This window comes from Polyergus mexicanus, unplaced genomic scaffold (genome assembly GCF_030449975.1).
Source record: "Polyergus mexicanus isolate NDT 795.1 unplaced genomic scaffold, iyPolMexi1.0 SCAF_273, whole genome shotgun sequence".
NCBI classification, from domain to species: domain Eukaryota; kingdom Metazoa; phylum Arthropoda; class Insecta; order Hymenoptera; family Formicidae; genus Polyergus; species Polyergus mexicanus.
The window spans coordinates 1-15,739 of record NW_027223593.1 but is presented as its reverse complement, the minus strand read 5'-3'; the positions used below and the strand labels follow the sequence as shown (position 1 = coordinate 15,739).

Here is a 15,739-nt window from a genome sequence, read left to right as displayed (position 1 = left end):
AAGCAGTGGTATCAACGCAGAGTACTTCTTGGCACGTTGACAAGGCAGACACGATCTAGCCCATTCTTTTATATCTTTCTTCATCGTTGGCCAAATAAATTTTTGTTGTATTAGTTTGCAGATAGAACGACTACTTGGATGAGATAAACCATGCACAACATCAAAAATTCTTCTACGAAGCTGTTGAGGTACATAAGGACGAATATTAACGGTAGAGCAGTCACAGAAAATAGGTGTAGTCAAGCCAGAAAGTATAAGTTTTTGAAGCTTGAGAGAAGAATTAGTGAGAAGTGCTTTTAATTCTTCATCTTCTCTTTGTAATTCTGCTAACTCTTCCAGAGAAACTATGATATGTATCGAAACGGATTCAATTCTAGAGATTCTGAATCTGCAACTACATTTTGTTTACCAGATATATGCTCGATGCAGTGGTATCAACGCAGAGTACTAGATGTCGGATCTGTCTGGGTGAAGCTTTATCTAATTTTTGTTGAAAAGCATAAATTAAAGGTTTATGATCTGTCCGAATAAGAATCTGGCGTCCTTCAAGTAAGTACCTGAAATGCTTGATGGCTAAATAAATACCAAAAAGTGCACGATCGTAAGTACTATCATAAGCACTATCATAATTACGTTGAGTGTCGTCTAATTTCTTTGAGAAAAATGCAATCGGTTTATTAATTCCATCAATTATCTGTTCCAAAGATGCACCAACTGCAAAATCTGATGCATCACAAGTGAGGATAAGAGGAACAGTTGAGCAGTGGTATCAACGCAGAGTACTGTAAGAGTTCTTCTTTGCAATTTGAAAGCTTCTTCAGCTTCAGAAGTCCAAGTGACTAACCTTTTATCCCTCTTCCTGCTATCCTTAAGATAATTCGTAAGAACTGCTTGATGTGATGCAGCATTTTTCAGACAACGACGATAAAAGTTGATAATACCTATAAGTCTTCTTAATTCGTGAATTGTAAATATATGTTTTTTGTAATCAATTATGGCTTTAATCTTTTCAGATGTCGGTTTAATTCCTTGCTTGGAAACTAAATAACCAAGGAAAGAAATTTCATCCTTACCAAAGAGACATTTGGACAAATTAATCGTCATGCCAAATTGTTTAAGCCGAGAAAACACAGTATGAAGATGTACAGCATGCTCTTTCTCATTCACAGAAGCAATTAAGATATCGTCAAGATAACAGACACAAAAATCAAGTCCAGATAATATGATATTCATAAAACGTTGAAAAGTCAGAGCAGCATTACGTAAACCAAAAGGCATTACGAGAAATTCAAAAAGGCCAAATGGAGTAGTAACAGCTGTTTTTGATATGTCCTCTTTTGCAACTGGCACTTGGTAATAGACTTTAACTAAATCAATCTTAGAAAATATATTTTTACCGTGTAAACCAGCAGTGAAATCCTGAATGTGAGGAAGCGGATAACGATCAGGAACAGTAGCTGCATTTAAAGCCCGATAGTCACCGCAAAGTCTCCATGAGTTCGGTCCATTTTTGGGAACCATATGAAGTGGAGTTGCCCAGGTGCTGCTTGACAGTCTACAAATTCCTTGTTCCACCATAAGATTAAATTCGTCTCTTGTAAATTTTAATTTTTCCGGTGACAATCTGCGAGGAGTTGAAGCAATTGGTGGTCCTTTTGTAATAATATGATGCTCAATTTGATGAATCTTATTTGTTGATATAGGAGCAAAATGAGTTAATTCAGGAAATTCAGCCAAAATCTTATGGAAAGGTGAGTCAGGAAATGTAGTGCAAATCGACAAATGATTAACTTTAGATAGTTTTCCTTTAAATGAAAGACTGGTAACACTATCAAGAAGTTTTTTGTTTTTAATGTCAACTAAAATTCCAAAATGACTCAAAAATCTGCGCCCAAAATGGGTCTCTGAATATCCGCAATGCAAAATTTCCATTTAAAAATTCTTTGTAATCCAAGATTTAAAATTAACATTTTTATACCGTAGGTATTAACTTGGTTCCATTAGCTGCATAAAGCTTGAAAGAAGTAACTTGAACTCTTGAAACAAATCTTTTTGGGATCAAAGAAATATCAGCTCCTGTATCAACAAGAAAATTAAGTCTTGACGTTTTATTAGTAATAATGAGGCAATTGTTAGGTGAATCGTTGTCAGCCGCCTCACAACTCAACGGTGAAGCTAGTTTTCCTGCCTTTCGACCAAAGATTTAGACATATCACAAGATATTGTACATTTAAAAGCTTTAGCACCAAATTTCTTGTGATAAAAACAAATTTTTTGGTTATCTTTATCGAATTTGTTTCTAGAAGATGATCTAGATCTTCTTTTTTCTTTGTATTTAAATTTTGATCTACTGCGTATACGTTTTATTTCTAGAGCTGCGATTCTACGCTCGAGATTAGTAAAATTCGAAGTATTTCCCTCCACAGGGGAAGCTATTGTCGCGACTTGAAGACTAGTTTCGCGATCCAAAATTTTATCAGCTAATTCAGCAAGTTTGATTAAAGGGCAATCTTCCACAACGGCTAAAATGGCTTGAACTTGAGAAGGTAATCTTTGCAACCAAATAGAATATAATACATTTTCCGAAATTGCTCCTCCCGCTAATTGTTTAATTTCGCGAAGCAAATCAGACGGTTTTTTATCATTCAGCTCAACACCAGCTAACAATTGACGAAGACGTTTTTCCTCAGAATCAGTAAACCGATTAATCGAAATGTTTTTAACATGAAGATATTTATCTTTTTCAGGAGGATTTTCAATTAACTCAGCAATAGCTAATAAAGCTTGCTCATCAAGATGCCGTATAACCGAGCTATATTTAACATCATCTGAATGGATCCGAAAAACCAAGAATTCGCTTTCTAATTGAGCAAACCACAATTTAGGCTGCTTATACCAAAAATTCGACAATTTAACAAGGCGAAACTCGTTAGAATGGATTTCGTTTGGTTGACCTTGTTGATGAGGCTCATTACTGGCAAAAGATTGTGTCGGATTCGTTAAACGCGGATGATGTTCTCCAGCCGATGGAACTGATGTTGACGTTGCAGGATTCGAAGTCGAAAATTCGTCCAAAGGCATCGTCGAATTCTGTCAATATTCTGCGTTGTAAAATTCAGTAGTCTGGTAAGACGCTGTCCTCGTAAATTCGATGACTCGAAAATCTTGTCGACTCGAAGAACACAAGGCACAAACCACACAAGAATCACAGCAGAACTCGAAACTCGATGACTCACAAAACTCACGGATCACCGATTCAAATTCGCCGCGCTTGAACGTGAATTCTCGAAAGTCCGTGATCACGTCGGGGTCACCAGTTGTGGTAGCGATATAGTTAAATCACTAGACTTTATCTTTTACTAATAATATTGGTAGATCGTCAGCGAATCTCAGGTGGTTTAGATAGGGGCCGTCGATATTGATGCCCTTTTTCTCCCAGGATAGATTCTTAAAGATGTCCTCCGGTGAATAACTTGGGAGATATCGTGTCTCCTTGGCCTCTCCCAACCGGGATCTTCTCCGTCACCATGTCGTCCTCCAGTTTGACCCGGAGTGTTGCACTGGCGTAGATGTGTTGGATAAGGTTGGAGTATCGAGAATCGATTCTCGCCTTATCCAGTATTGCCCATATCTCGATGGAGTCAAACGCCTTTTGATAATCTATGAAGGCCAGATGAAGAGGAATGTTGTACTCTGTTGCCTTCTCGATTAGCATGTGCATGACTTGGAGGTGATCTATCGTGCTATAGACTCTTCGAAACCCCGCCTATTCGACTGGCTGATAAAGGTCGAATTTGTGGGTTAAGCGGTCTGTGATTATTCTCGTTAACAGCTTGTAGAAGGTGGATAGTAAGCTGATCGGTCGGTAGTTTTCCACACTCGCGCAGTCGCCCTTCTTGAACAGCAGGATAACTTCAGCATTCCTCCACGCACTTGGAATCTGTTGCTCCCGCACGCATTTGTTCAAGAGGACGAGCAATGCGTCTTCCAGCGGTTCTCCTCCCATCTTGAGCATTTCGCTCGTCACTCTGTCTTTTCCGGGTGCCTTTTTGTTCTTTATCTTCTTCAACGCAGCTCGCAGCTCATTTCTATCAATTTCTGGTATCTCCTCAGAGCCCACATTTAAGATGTTCCGCCTCTTCTTATTCGCTATGCGATCCGGCTTTGGAACTGACGTGCTGTACAGTTTGCGGTAGAAGTTCTCGACGATTTCTATTATGTCCGTTTTTTTGTGACGATTTCTCCCTGCTCGTTTTTCATCTTTGAAATTTGTGTTTTCCCCCGGGCCATCCTGGATCGCAGGAGTCGCATGTTGGTATTGTCGGCGATTGCACGGTGAACCAGTTGGGTGTTATGGTTTTTCAGATCTTTTCGGATTTCTTTCCGTATGGTATTGTTGAGAGCTTCGTATCCATCCGCGTCCCTGTCTGTTCGTCGTCGCTCCAATAGGGCCATGGTATTAGCACTCAATTTATTGTCTCTTGGTTTGGCTCGAGTGCATACTCTTTTCGTCGCCACTTGAACGCTGCTGGTGATCTTCGCAGACAGTTCGTCCAAGTCCATGCATCGTAGGGCTTCCATTGGTTCCACCTTCGTCCGGATGGTTTCCTGATATTCGAACTGCCTTTGCTCTAGTTTTGTCGAAGTTGGATAGACATAGCTCTTTATTAGTTTGCGCCTCTCCAGCTTAGTGTCGATACTAATCTTCGCTCTTACCAGCCTGTGGTCGCTGCCAGTACTAAATCGGTTAAGGACATTGACGTCAATGCAGATCCCTCTGTTGTTGGTGAGAATGTAGTCGATCTCATTTTTCACCCTGCCGTTCGGGCTTTTCCATGTCCACTTCTTTTGGAGTGGTTTCTTGAAATGGGTGTTCATGCAGAGCAGATCTTCTGTGCTCAGATAGTCCAGTAGCATCTGACCTCGTTCGTTCCTGGTACCTAGGCCGAATGGTCCTATGTTCGCTGGGTCTGTCGTTGCCTTGTGACCTATCTTGGCATTGAAGTCTCCCATCACGACAACAAACCTGGCCTTCTCCGCGCTCTTTGCGGTGGTTACGTCTTCGTAGAACTGCTCGGCCTCTTTGTTTTCAGCGACGCTGGTCGGTGCGTAGCCTTGGATCACCTGCAGGGTGTATCGGTCATTTAATTTGATCGTAATATAATAGATCACCCTCTCTGAGATGGCGCATGTTTTACTGACCAGGTGCTTTAGGTTCCTGTAATTCCCTCCATAATTGCTACTCCCCCGATGTGTGAGTTAGCGTTTGTGTTGTTCTGGTATAGCAGATGTCCTGATCTGAGCACCGTTGTGGTTTCTCCCTTTAAACGTGTTTCGCAGATCCCCAGAATGTTCCATTTGATCTGTTGCAGCTCTTGTTCCAGTCCCTCGAAGTGGTCATCCAATCGCATGGTGCGAATGTTGTATGTCGCAAGTAGAAGTTTCTTCTTTAGGTTATTCGTTGTTTTCTTTGTCATCGAATTTGTACCTCCCCCAGAATCCTTGAGGCAGACTGACGAATCAGTACGAAATTCTGAGCTTCGCGCTCTACTCGTCTGGGGTAGTTTTGTTTTAAAATTCAACATTTCATGTATGGAAGGAGTTGGCATTAAGTCACCACGCTTGCCGAGCGGGTTGGTGACTATCTGTTGGTCCATGAAGATTATTTTATTTCATCTCTACCCTCCAGGCAAGCCTGGCGAGCGTTCCCCTATCCGCCACCTGGGGACGCGGTGCCTAGGGGTTACAGACTCCTCCGACACATATATTTATATAAAGAGTTTAATTATAAACCTATATTACAGTTTATATTAAAATTATATATTGTATAATTTTATTTCAGAGTAAGTTATTGTTTATGTTAAGTTAAGTTATTGTTTACTTTTTCTACTACTAATCATGTTTTATATTTCTATAAAATAATTTATTTTGTTACATCTGATTTTATATTATGTACAAAAATATATATTAATATCAATATATTCCCAGCAAGCAAAATGATGCAAACTTTGCGCAAAGTTTGCAGCAAACCCAAACATGCCTTTACAGCAAAATTGTAACAAGGTGTTTTCGGAAAAAGCTTAGCTTTTGCTGGCAAGGCTTGTCGCAATAGTGTGATGCACATTTTACGCAAATAATAGAGCAAACCTTGCCGTGTACGGCATGATAGCAAATTTGTGATCATTCTCTGTATAGGATGATTCAGAAACTTTGAGGAACGATAAATCTCGCAGAGAAGAATATTTTTTGTGAAGCAATCCCTCATGTTTTCTAGCGCATCGTTTAAGAATATGCGACCGAGAAGACAAGAGTCTTAGGTGGCATTTATTATAATTATGAGATGATGATAATATATGAATAATTGAAAATGAATTTATAATATAATGAATATATGAATTTTATATATATACAGGGTGATTCAAAACAACCTTCTGTCCTTACAATGTCATATACTTGACACTATTCTAAGATGACTTTTCCTTTGCCAAAATTTTTTTCGAGGCTTAGTTTTTAAATTATAAGCCAAAATAGTTAACGAATTATGGGCCGCGTACGCGAGGCAAGCAGGGGTGGCGCAACTCACCGTCCGATGCTGGTGATTACGTGAGGCGCTCGCTGCGATCAACTGTTTGCTACATACGATGGAGTGTATGTGTGAGAGAGAACGTATACGCGTATACACACACATACACATTCTCTCTTTCTCTCTCTCTCTCTCTCTCTCTCTCTCTCTCTCTCTCTCTCTCTCTTTCTCCCTCTCTGTCTCTTTTACACCCATCGTATGTAGCAAACAGCTGATCGCACACACGCACTCTCTTTCTCTCTTCTTTGTCTTTCTCTTTTATATCCATCGCGTATAGCAAACAGCTGGTCGCACACACGCACTCTCTTTCTCTCTCTGTCTGTCTGTCTCTCTCTCTCTCTCTCTCTCTCTCTCTCTGTCTTTCTCTTTTACATCTATCGCGTGTAGCAAACAGTTGATCGCACACATGCACTCTCTCTCTCTCTCTCTCTCTCTCTCTTTCTCACACTAATTCTTACCTTTTATGTAGTAATTCGTTGCCCTCATACGACTCAATAAGTAATACTTCCGTATGATAGAAGTACGAGTAACTAGTAAACTTTTTCCACTCATAAATTGTACCACTTATCGAATTTTTACGAATTAATCTACGCACTTTATCGATAAATTGAATTTATTAACGATTATAACGGTTAATCACAATCTACCGATTACTACCGATTAATTATTAAAATATCTCCAAGAAAGAAACGCGTTATTCGATGCGGAAACTGCGCGACGACAACAAGCAAGTTGTATCGGTACTAGCGTTGCCGGCATGCCGGCTGTCGGCTGCCGAACAACTGAATGTATCACATTACGCGTGATCGACGCGGACGCTATCATGTGTCCCGTGATCGGTTAAAGCCTCCGACATTGTAAATTCGATAGTTTCGAAAACATAAAACTATAAAATATGAAAATATAATGACGTATAATAACATCGTTTTTTTTAATAAATTCAGTTTATTGATAAAGTGCGTGGATTAATACGTAAAAGTTCGATAAGTGGTATAATTTGTGAGTGAAAAAAAGTTTGCTAGTTACTCGTTGTATCACACGGAAATATTACTTATTGAGTCGTATAAGGGCAACGAATCTCTACATATAATGTAAGAGTCAGTGAGTGAGAAAGAGAGAATGTGTATTTGTATGTATACGCGTATACGTTCTCTCTCACACATACACCCCATGTAGCAAACAGTTAATCGCAGCGAGCGCCTCACGTAATCACCAGTATGGGACGGTGAGTTGCTCCGCTCCTGCCTGCCTTGTGTACGCGGTCCGTAATTCGTTAACTATTTTGGCTTATAATTTAAAAACTAAGCCTCGGAAAAAATTTTGGCAAAGAAAAAATCGTCTTAGAATAGTGTCAAGTATATGACATTGTAAGGACAGAAGGTTGTTTTGAATCACCCTGTATATATATATATATATTTACATTTTAAGTAAATAATAAACGGATGATTTAAACTTTTTTAGACATTTATCTGCCCGATCTAAGAGAGACAATCAGTCCAATATCTTAATTCCCTATGTTTGGGATTGTATCAGTAATTGAACTGATAGAAATAATTATATTTTTAATCTTCTGTCAGTTGCTTTTTGTAAGCTTTATATACTTCTCATGACTAAAAATCAAATACGAGATGGATGCATATAGCGCGTCGCATAACGATGAACAAGCGAACTATCGGCTTGTTGTGCCTCTAGCCGCTAAGGAAGAGGTCTTTTGGGATTTGTACGCCCAAAGGATTAGGATCCACGCTCGAAATAAGACACTCCCGGACGTTGGGTATAATTTAGTATATTTTGCAAGATTTAATACACTTTCACTTATTCGCGATTATAATAGTCGGGCGCGATACGTACGGTACTTCGATAATATTAAGCGAGCGAGTAGTCAGCGAGTCGTCTCGCGAGGTGCATCTCGCGCTTATTATATCTCTTAATTAATTAGGTCGTTGATTGGGGAGGAGTGTGGTGTCCTTGACCGGAGCATGTCTCGTGCTCCGCTTGTCAGTCTGTCTCGTCAGCTGCTTACTCAGCTTCCAAGAACTTGATCGTGACTTCCTTCTCTTTAGTCACGTATCTTACTTTTATTTTATTAATATTCTTTTATTACTTTACTCTTTCCTAATTTTCCTTGATCTCTTTTCTAATTTTAATGCTTTGCTTTACTCAGCTCTTTCTTACACTTTTCTGTGTCACTTTATTGTTTTATTCTTTAATATATTAAGAAATTGGTCGGGTTACGACAGGCTGAATACTATATTTTTGTAAAGTTTGTAATAAAGTAAAGTTGTAAATTTGCTGTCATGCCATGCATGGCAAGGTTTGCTTTGTTATTTGCGTGAATTTTGCATCTCGTTGTGCCAGAGTATACTTTGTTCTGTTTTTTTCGTAAATATGTTATCATATTGTGTACAATAAGGTTTGCTCTGTTCTTGTCGTAAATTTGCTATTATAGCGTGTATAACAAAATTTTATATTAATTGATGTAAAGTTTGTGTTACACCATGAATAGCATCATACGTGTTCTTCTTTGCGTAAAATTTACGAGCAAGCCTTTTTCTATTATTTACAGTATCGTGAGACAAAAAATTTTGCCGTCAATTTGCTTCAAACTATTTGACAAACCAAAACAAGACAAATGTTTGCTAGACAATTATTGTCAAAATTAGCATACCTTGTCGCAAAGCTTTGGCAAAAGTGATTTTAACATTCTTGGCTATCTGGGTTTATAATGCTATTTATTATTCACTATCATATTATAATTAATAAATAAATAACTTTTGTATTTGTCTTTTTTGTAAATTGCATTAACAAAATAATGTCAAACAAGGATTGACAATCGTGCTATTTCTCTATCCCGTTGATATGATACACAAAGTATAATTGATATTATAGTAACGAAGCAACAAGTTATCAAGTCTAACAAGCACCCTCGTCTTACATCTTATGTATTTATTCACTCTGTTATCTATTATTCTACTATTATTATTAATCAACATACAATATTTAATTACACATATAATTTTAACTATAATTTAAATATATATGCATATATGTTTATATACAAGTATAAAATTCTCAAAAAATAGGCGCCTGTTAGTCTTGTTGCATTACTGCTTTCTGCCACGAGAGGCCAGAAAGCATTTTCAGGTGTATCTCGAATATAAAGCGATATGTTAGGAAAACAAGGACCTCCTTATCTAGATTTATCTTTCACGATCGCATTCGTGTGCTCAACGTATCGGTGTCGTGCTTTCACGGATACTACAATATACCCAGATAGCAAAATGCTAGCAGCATGCGCGCAGATTGGCAGCAAATTTAATCAGAATTCCATGCCAAAACCATAGCCATCTGTGACCACATTAAGCTCAGGTTTTGTCGACAGAGCCTGCTGACAGGCAATGTGAGCAGATTGGCAGCAGAAACCACGCAGAGCTTGCGCGCAATCTGACGGCAGATTGACAGCAGAAATCGAGCAATTTCTAGACATTTATACAAAATGGTACATTTAAATGGATTTAAACATTTAAAGGGTCTCGAGTCCAAGTAACAAAATGACAGTAAATTTTGGTCACAAAATAACCAATTAGAGTTAATCCTAAAGTTAGGTCTCATAAGATTCAAAAATGACGTCAATAGTTGATATGTTACATTCACGGGATGTCATTTTCTGACGTTTGTATTAATAACATAAATTTATAATATTAATAATATGTATTAATGTAATACATATATGAAAATTTGAATAATTAATTTATAAAATTAAATCAAAATTAAAATATTTTATTTATATGGAAGTTAATTTCTATATTATATCTTAAATAGATATAACAACGAACGATTTTCACTTATTTGGATAATTTCTTTCCAAATAAGTGAAAATTGGATATTTATCTGTCTGATTTTCTAAAAATCAGTTCAATATCTGAATTCCCGGTACGGGAGTCGTACCAGAAATTAAATTGATAGAAATAATTACGATGTTATTAGCCGCATTTTGCAGGCATTATATATACGCTCGTAACAAGAACTTGAATACGGATATAGAAAGTGAATAGTGCGCCGCATAGCTGTAAGCGAATAAACTATACTATTTCAATAAATTATATGAATGCTAAAAGCTGCAGATTCTGTTTGATTTCTATTGCCGATTTGCCATCAGATTGTGCGCGCGCAGATCTTGCTCGATTTCTGCCGACAACCTGATGTCAAGTCACGTTAGCAGATCCTGCTCGATTTCTGCTACCAATCTGCCGTCAGATTGCGCGCGCGCAGATCCTGCTCGATTTCTGCTATCAATTTGACATCAAATTGCGTTGTGCAGATCCTGCTCAGTTTCTGCTAGCTATCTGCTATAATAATTCTATGCAAATCCTGCTCGGTTTCTGCTACTGATCTGCTGTCAAATTATGTCAGCAGGTTTTGTAACATTTCTGCTGACATTCTGCTATCATTATCTGATATAACAGACTTTGTATACAATCTGAAATCTTTCTGCTGACAAAAATTTGTAGCAGACGTTTGGCAAAATCTGTTCGAACAGACTTGGCTATCTGGGTATACACACATACGTGAAAGAGAGACAAAGCGGCGCCACATCTCTCTTTGTCATGCGATCAGTGTACTACCACCATAAACATAATATATCTAGACCGAGGGTTGAGGAGTGAGAGCCGAGGTGCACGTAGAAAAGGACACACTCTGTTTTGTGCCCCTTGTGTTCTCTTTCGCACGCACGTAGCATGACAAAAGAGAGCGCTATGCAATGTGCAAGCGGAAGAGAAGGGGCACGAAACAGAATATGTCCTTTATCCCCATTTCTTAAATAAAGGCAAACGCTCTAGATATACTATGAAGATCGAAAATGGATGCAAGTGGATGTAACACGGACATGAACCATAAGGAGATTTGACCGACAGTACCAAAAAGTAGATTTGGGTAAATCCTAAAAGTGGATGCACGGCGCTGCTGTACGGCCTAGAAAAAGCGTCCCACGAAAATCGCCGGCATTGCTTCTCTCAGGCTTTTCTTTGGTGTTATAGAGCTCATTGTCACTGTGCATGATCGAAAAGTATGGACAAATCTGTAAAAATGGAAAAGACGAAACAGAAAAATAAATCACGATCTTCATCATCTTCAGCCGATTACGTTGATATGTTAACCGATGGGGATGTAGGCAAAGATTTTGGTACTCTCATAAACGCGCCGCTTTCAAAAAATGGACATTTCGTTTTTAAAACAGAGAAAGCTTGGTCCGTCGACTCGTCACAGTACTCGGAATTTTTCATCTTAAACCTAAAAACATTATCGATCGCGATTGACTGTATTCCATTTAACGAATATATTAACGTAAATGACAGATATTTTACAGTAAGTACTGACTTATATATATTTAAGGAATAACTATAATAGATGGATTAACTATATCAAAAATTGATAAATTTAATACATTTCAAAATTCATGAATTCGACAGTAAGTTAAAGTAAAAATTTACACAGAATGAAAATTTTTATCTTCATGAATTTTTGTGTACTACTTTATTTCAGTATATCAAATTTTCATGATATAATCAGTATAAAAAAGTTAGTCCGATACAAAATAATATTTACAATTTTGAGATTAAGTAATACTTTACAGGACAAATCTTTGCTTTAACTCTCAAATTAATTATTAATTTTATATTAAAAGGCTCAAAGTACATTATGCGCAATATCAAATTCATGAATCTCAAAATATATTAAATTTATTAATTTTTGACATAGCTGGTTTATCCAGTTTCTCTTTAATTTAGCGAATAATTTTCTTGATTGAACAAATGATTTATATGATCACTCTTAGAGCGATCAATTGACGAATATAAATAATGATGCAGAGAAAGGAAAAGCCACATATAATACAATTTTTTACCCAAATGTGTCGAGTTCATCAGATATTGTATATTCGAAAAATGAGATGAAAGAGAATACGAAGATTGATCAATCGAAAAATTTGGAGTTGACAGCAAACACAAAATCCCTATCAGAAGATGGTATTGATAATTTAGAAGACATAGATTTTTTATTATCTTTAAAAGAACCAGTCCAGAGTAATCCAACAGTTCCTCCAGCACAGCTTATTTTTAAATCTCATAACGGTAAAATTATAAATTAAATGGCATTCTATTTATATTATAATTGATTTTCAACTCTGATTGTTGAAATATAAAATATTGATTTATTGCAGATTCCAAAGCAAAGCCAAAAAGTACTCAAATTAAACCAATTGATTTAGAAAAATGGCTAGATACTGTCTTGGAAGATTAATTTTTTTCTGTATTGTGTTGAAATATAAAGATTACTAAGATTATTATTATATAAAAAAAGAAGAAAAAAGACAAATAAATTAAAACTATTATAAAAGAAAATTTATTTTTGGTACACAGAATATGAAATTATATGACTCCTTATCTTCTATATATGCATGTATATCAAACGCATCTTCTTAGAGAATAATTCATAGTTATCTCACAACTTTCCCAAATATATAAAAATTAATCTTTGAACTTTTTTGTAAGAAATGCATGCATGTAGTCGTACACTACAAGCATAATAGCACCACCTGGACCTAATCGTAACATTTTTGGTACTAGGCCTTTGTATAATGCTATGAATCTAGAAAAAAATAATGTTACATATATGAAGCTAATTGAAATTTTTTAAATAATTTTAGCAATAAGCATATCGTATGCATAAATACCCTTCTTTCTTGTAAATAATGTACATGGTATTCAATGTTCCTTTATACTTTGTGCTATCTTGTGTCCCCTGAATACGACTTTTGGCAACATCAAATGGTATATTTAAACAGGAAGCAATACTGCCTGATACAAATCCTATAATAAACTAAAAAATTTTTCATGTATATGATAGACTGCATATAAAGAACAACTGTATATATTTATTGTGTCTGGATGATTACCTTAGTAAAAAATTCCAACCAAGGTTCTTTTTTAACTAGTACACATTCCTTAACAGAATGATAAAAACCGAAATAAAATGAATTAAACACCGCGTTCCTCATTATAGTGGCTGAAAGCCCCTTGTTCAGACCATTTAAACCAAAACCATATTTTGAAATTATTTCTTTCGTCACCACAAAGGTTGATGGGCTTTCTTTGATATGCTTTCGATTAGATTGTAGTTTTACTTTAATCACCTCAAAAGGATTGACTAATATAGCTTCTGTAACACCAGCCAAGAAACCAGCGCATGAAAATGTCTGTAATGATGTAAATTTGTTTATCTTACAAATAATTAAAAAATTGTATATATTAATAATAAATAATATTCAAATATAAATAATAATATAAATATAAGAAGTATATTCAAATAATTACCAATGGAGTAGGTGCATTGGCGCCGAATAAAAAAAATTGTTTATATTGCTCAAATGTACAGAACTAAAAGAAGTTGTAATTTTTATACATAAATAAAACAAAACGTACTTTTAAACAAGAGAGATGAACTCACTTTAACTGCACGTTTGGGAGTTTCTACAATTATCGGAGGTAAAATTCCCTTCCAAAATGCTGGTAATCCTTCAGTCTTATACATTTTAGTCATACAGTCACAAATTCCTATATTAATATGTACATGTGTATATACATGTCTATATACATATGTATGTATACATAGAGCTAATGCATGTGTGATTTAATATAAATGTCTTTAATTGGATATAAGATATATCGGATATAATAATGTTTATAAATATTAATATATCAATATAAGTAAAGATATATATACAATAGCATAAAGATACACACACACACACATATATAATAATAATAATAACAATAATAATAATAATAATAATAATAATAATAATACCTGTATAATACAATGGATCTATCTTTGCTGTCTTCACTTGAAGCTGAAAACGTGTTTTAATAAGATCCATTGGGTGCATTATGCAAACCTCAATAAAACCTGCTGATCCTCCAGCATATATTTGGATAATAGCTTCTTTTAAAATATTATCTTTGGTGTAATACACCATTTTCGTAATCTCATTAAAAAAATTGTTTCATTAACATAAAATATGTAAAGAGAATAATCAAAAAATTATTTGCATCAATATAATGCAAAATATATTGGATATTATATCATTGGCTTGATATAAATATGTATGTTGTATCTAAAAATAAATAATGTAATTTAATTTTCTCTATTTTTAAATTATTGAACTATAAAATTATTAATATGAGATTCCATGCCATATAAAAAATAATAATATTTACACAGTTTTTAATTCTTATATATATATATTATAATATTCCAGAGTTTCTTTTTTTATATTACTTATTCTTATTATTTATTTTGATAGATCAAATAAAATGCACTCTTTTGCCAGTGAAACATGAAAAAGTTAATTTAGTACTGATATATGCACGCACACAGTTTTGTACAATTTTCCTACTTTTACTATTAAAATCTTATTTTAATAAGTTTATGATATCGTCCAGCTGTGTTAGTACTCTGCGTTGATACCACTGCTTTATATAAAACTAAAATGTTTCTTGAATTAAAATCTATTTTTTAACATAGAAAAGAATTGTATGTATATAATTTTTGATACAATAATTGATACTTTTTCATATTTTATATAAATTTTGTATAGATTTTACTTAAAAATATGTACATAATAAATTAATTATATTATTACATTAATTATAATATTAAATATATAATATTTTATTATCAGCAGAAATCAAAAAAGTATTTTGTAAAAATTACTTGTTATCACATGAATTTGTTACATACAAAAATTCTGATTCATTACAATTTTCATATTATTTTTTTTAGTATTATTACTATAAGGCTACAGTAAGTTATATATGAAACATATATATACATATGCATTTATACACACACACAGTTTCCGTTTCTTAAACTTTTTTGTATAATAATAGTTTTGTATAAGTATTGTTGAAATATAACGAAAATGATATAATTTCGATTTGATATTGCTATTTTGATATGAATATATGTATTAATATAATAATTTTGAATATTACCTTAATAAAAAAAAACTTTTCAAGAACATTACATAAAAAGCTTTTTTTTAACAGTCTTAAAAACAAAATTTAGCAAATAGTACTCTGCGTTGATACCACTGCT

The 15,739-nt window shown here is 35.0% G+C and overlaps 3 protein-coding genes across 6 annotated transcripts; 1 reads left to right on the top strand and 2 right to left on the bottom strand.

Moving 5' to 3' along the window:
- Nucleotides 1-25: 25 nt before the first annotated feature.
- On the bottom strand, nucleotides 26-3,081 carry LOC138944569 (uncharacterized; the record flags this gene model as incomplete). Its single annotated transcript, XM_070315390.1, has 5 exons — nucleotides 2,352-3,081; nucleotides 1,992-2,076; nucleotides 784-1,885; nucleotides 586-694; nucleotides 26-344 (listed from the first exon to the last, which is right to left on the bottom strand). Coding segments are annotated over exons 1-5 (2,345 nt in total), but the record flags the coding sequence as incomplete, so codon positions are not given.
- Nucleotides 3,082-11,242: 8,161 nt separating this feature from the next.
- LOC138944568 (uncharacterized) lies at nucleotides 11,243-13,502 on the top strand. 3 transcript variants are annotated; one of them, XM_070315389.1, is made up of 4 exons: nucleotides 11,243-11,508; nucleotides 11,623-11,950; nucleotides 12,420-12,714; nucleotides 12,804-13,502. In XM_070315389.1, the coding sequence occupies exons 2-4, from the start codon at nucleotides 11,654-11,656 to the stop codon at nucleotides 12,881-12,883; spliced, it is 672 nt and encodes a 223-aa protein (XP_070171490.1). In that variant the 5' UTR covers nucleotides 11,243-11,508; nucleotides 11,623-11,653; the 3' UTR covers nucleotides 12,884-13,502. The 3 variants fall into 3 exon arrangements, with proteins under 3 accessions (XP_070171490.1, XP_070171489.1, XP_070171488.1); XM_070315388.1 differs by having other exon boundaries at nucleotides 11,243-11,518; XM_070315387.1 differs by having other exon boundaries at nucleotides 11,243-11,950.
- On the bottom strand, nucleotides 12,963-15,085 carry LOC138944567 (mitochondrial 2-oxodicarboxylate carrier). 2 transcript variants are annotated; one of them, XM_070315383.1, is made up of 6 exons: nucleotides 14,450-15,085; nucleotides 14,090-14,196; nucleotides 13,957-14,019; nucleotides 13,539-13,838; nucleotides 13,317-13,462; nucleotides 12,963-13,231 (listed from the first exon to the last, which is right to left on the bottom strand). In XM_070315383.1, exons 1-6 carry the CDS (start codon nucleotides 14,616-14,618, stop codon nucleotides 13,111-13,113), a joined length of 906 nt encoding a protein of 301 aa, XP_070171484.1. In that variant the 5' UTR covers nucleotides 14,619-15,085; the 3' UTR covers nucleotides 12,963-13,110. The 2 variants fall into 2 exon arrangements, with proteins under 2 accessions (XP_070171484.1, XP_070171485.1); XM_070315384.1 differs by lacking the exon at nucleotides 13,957-14,019.
- Between the last annotated feature and the right edge of the window lie 654 nt (nucleotides 15,086-15,739).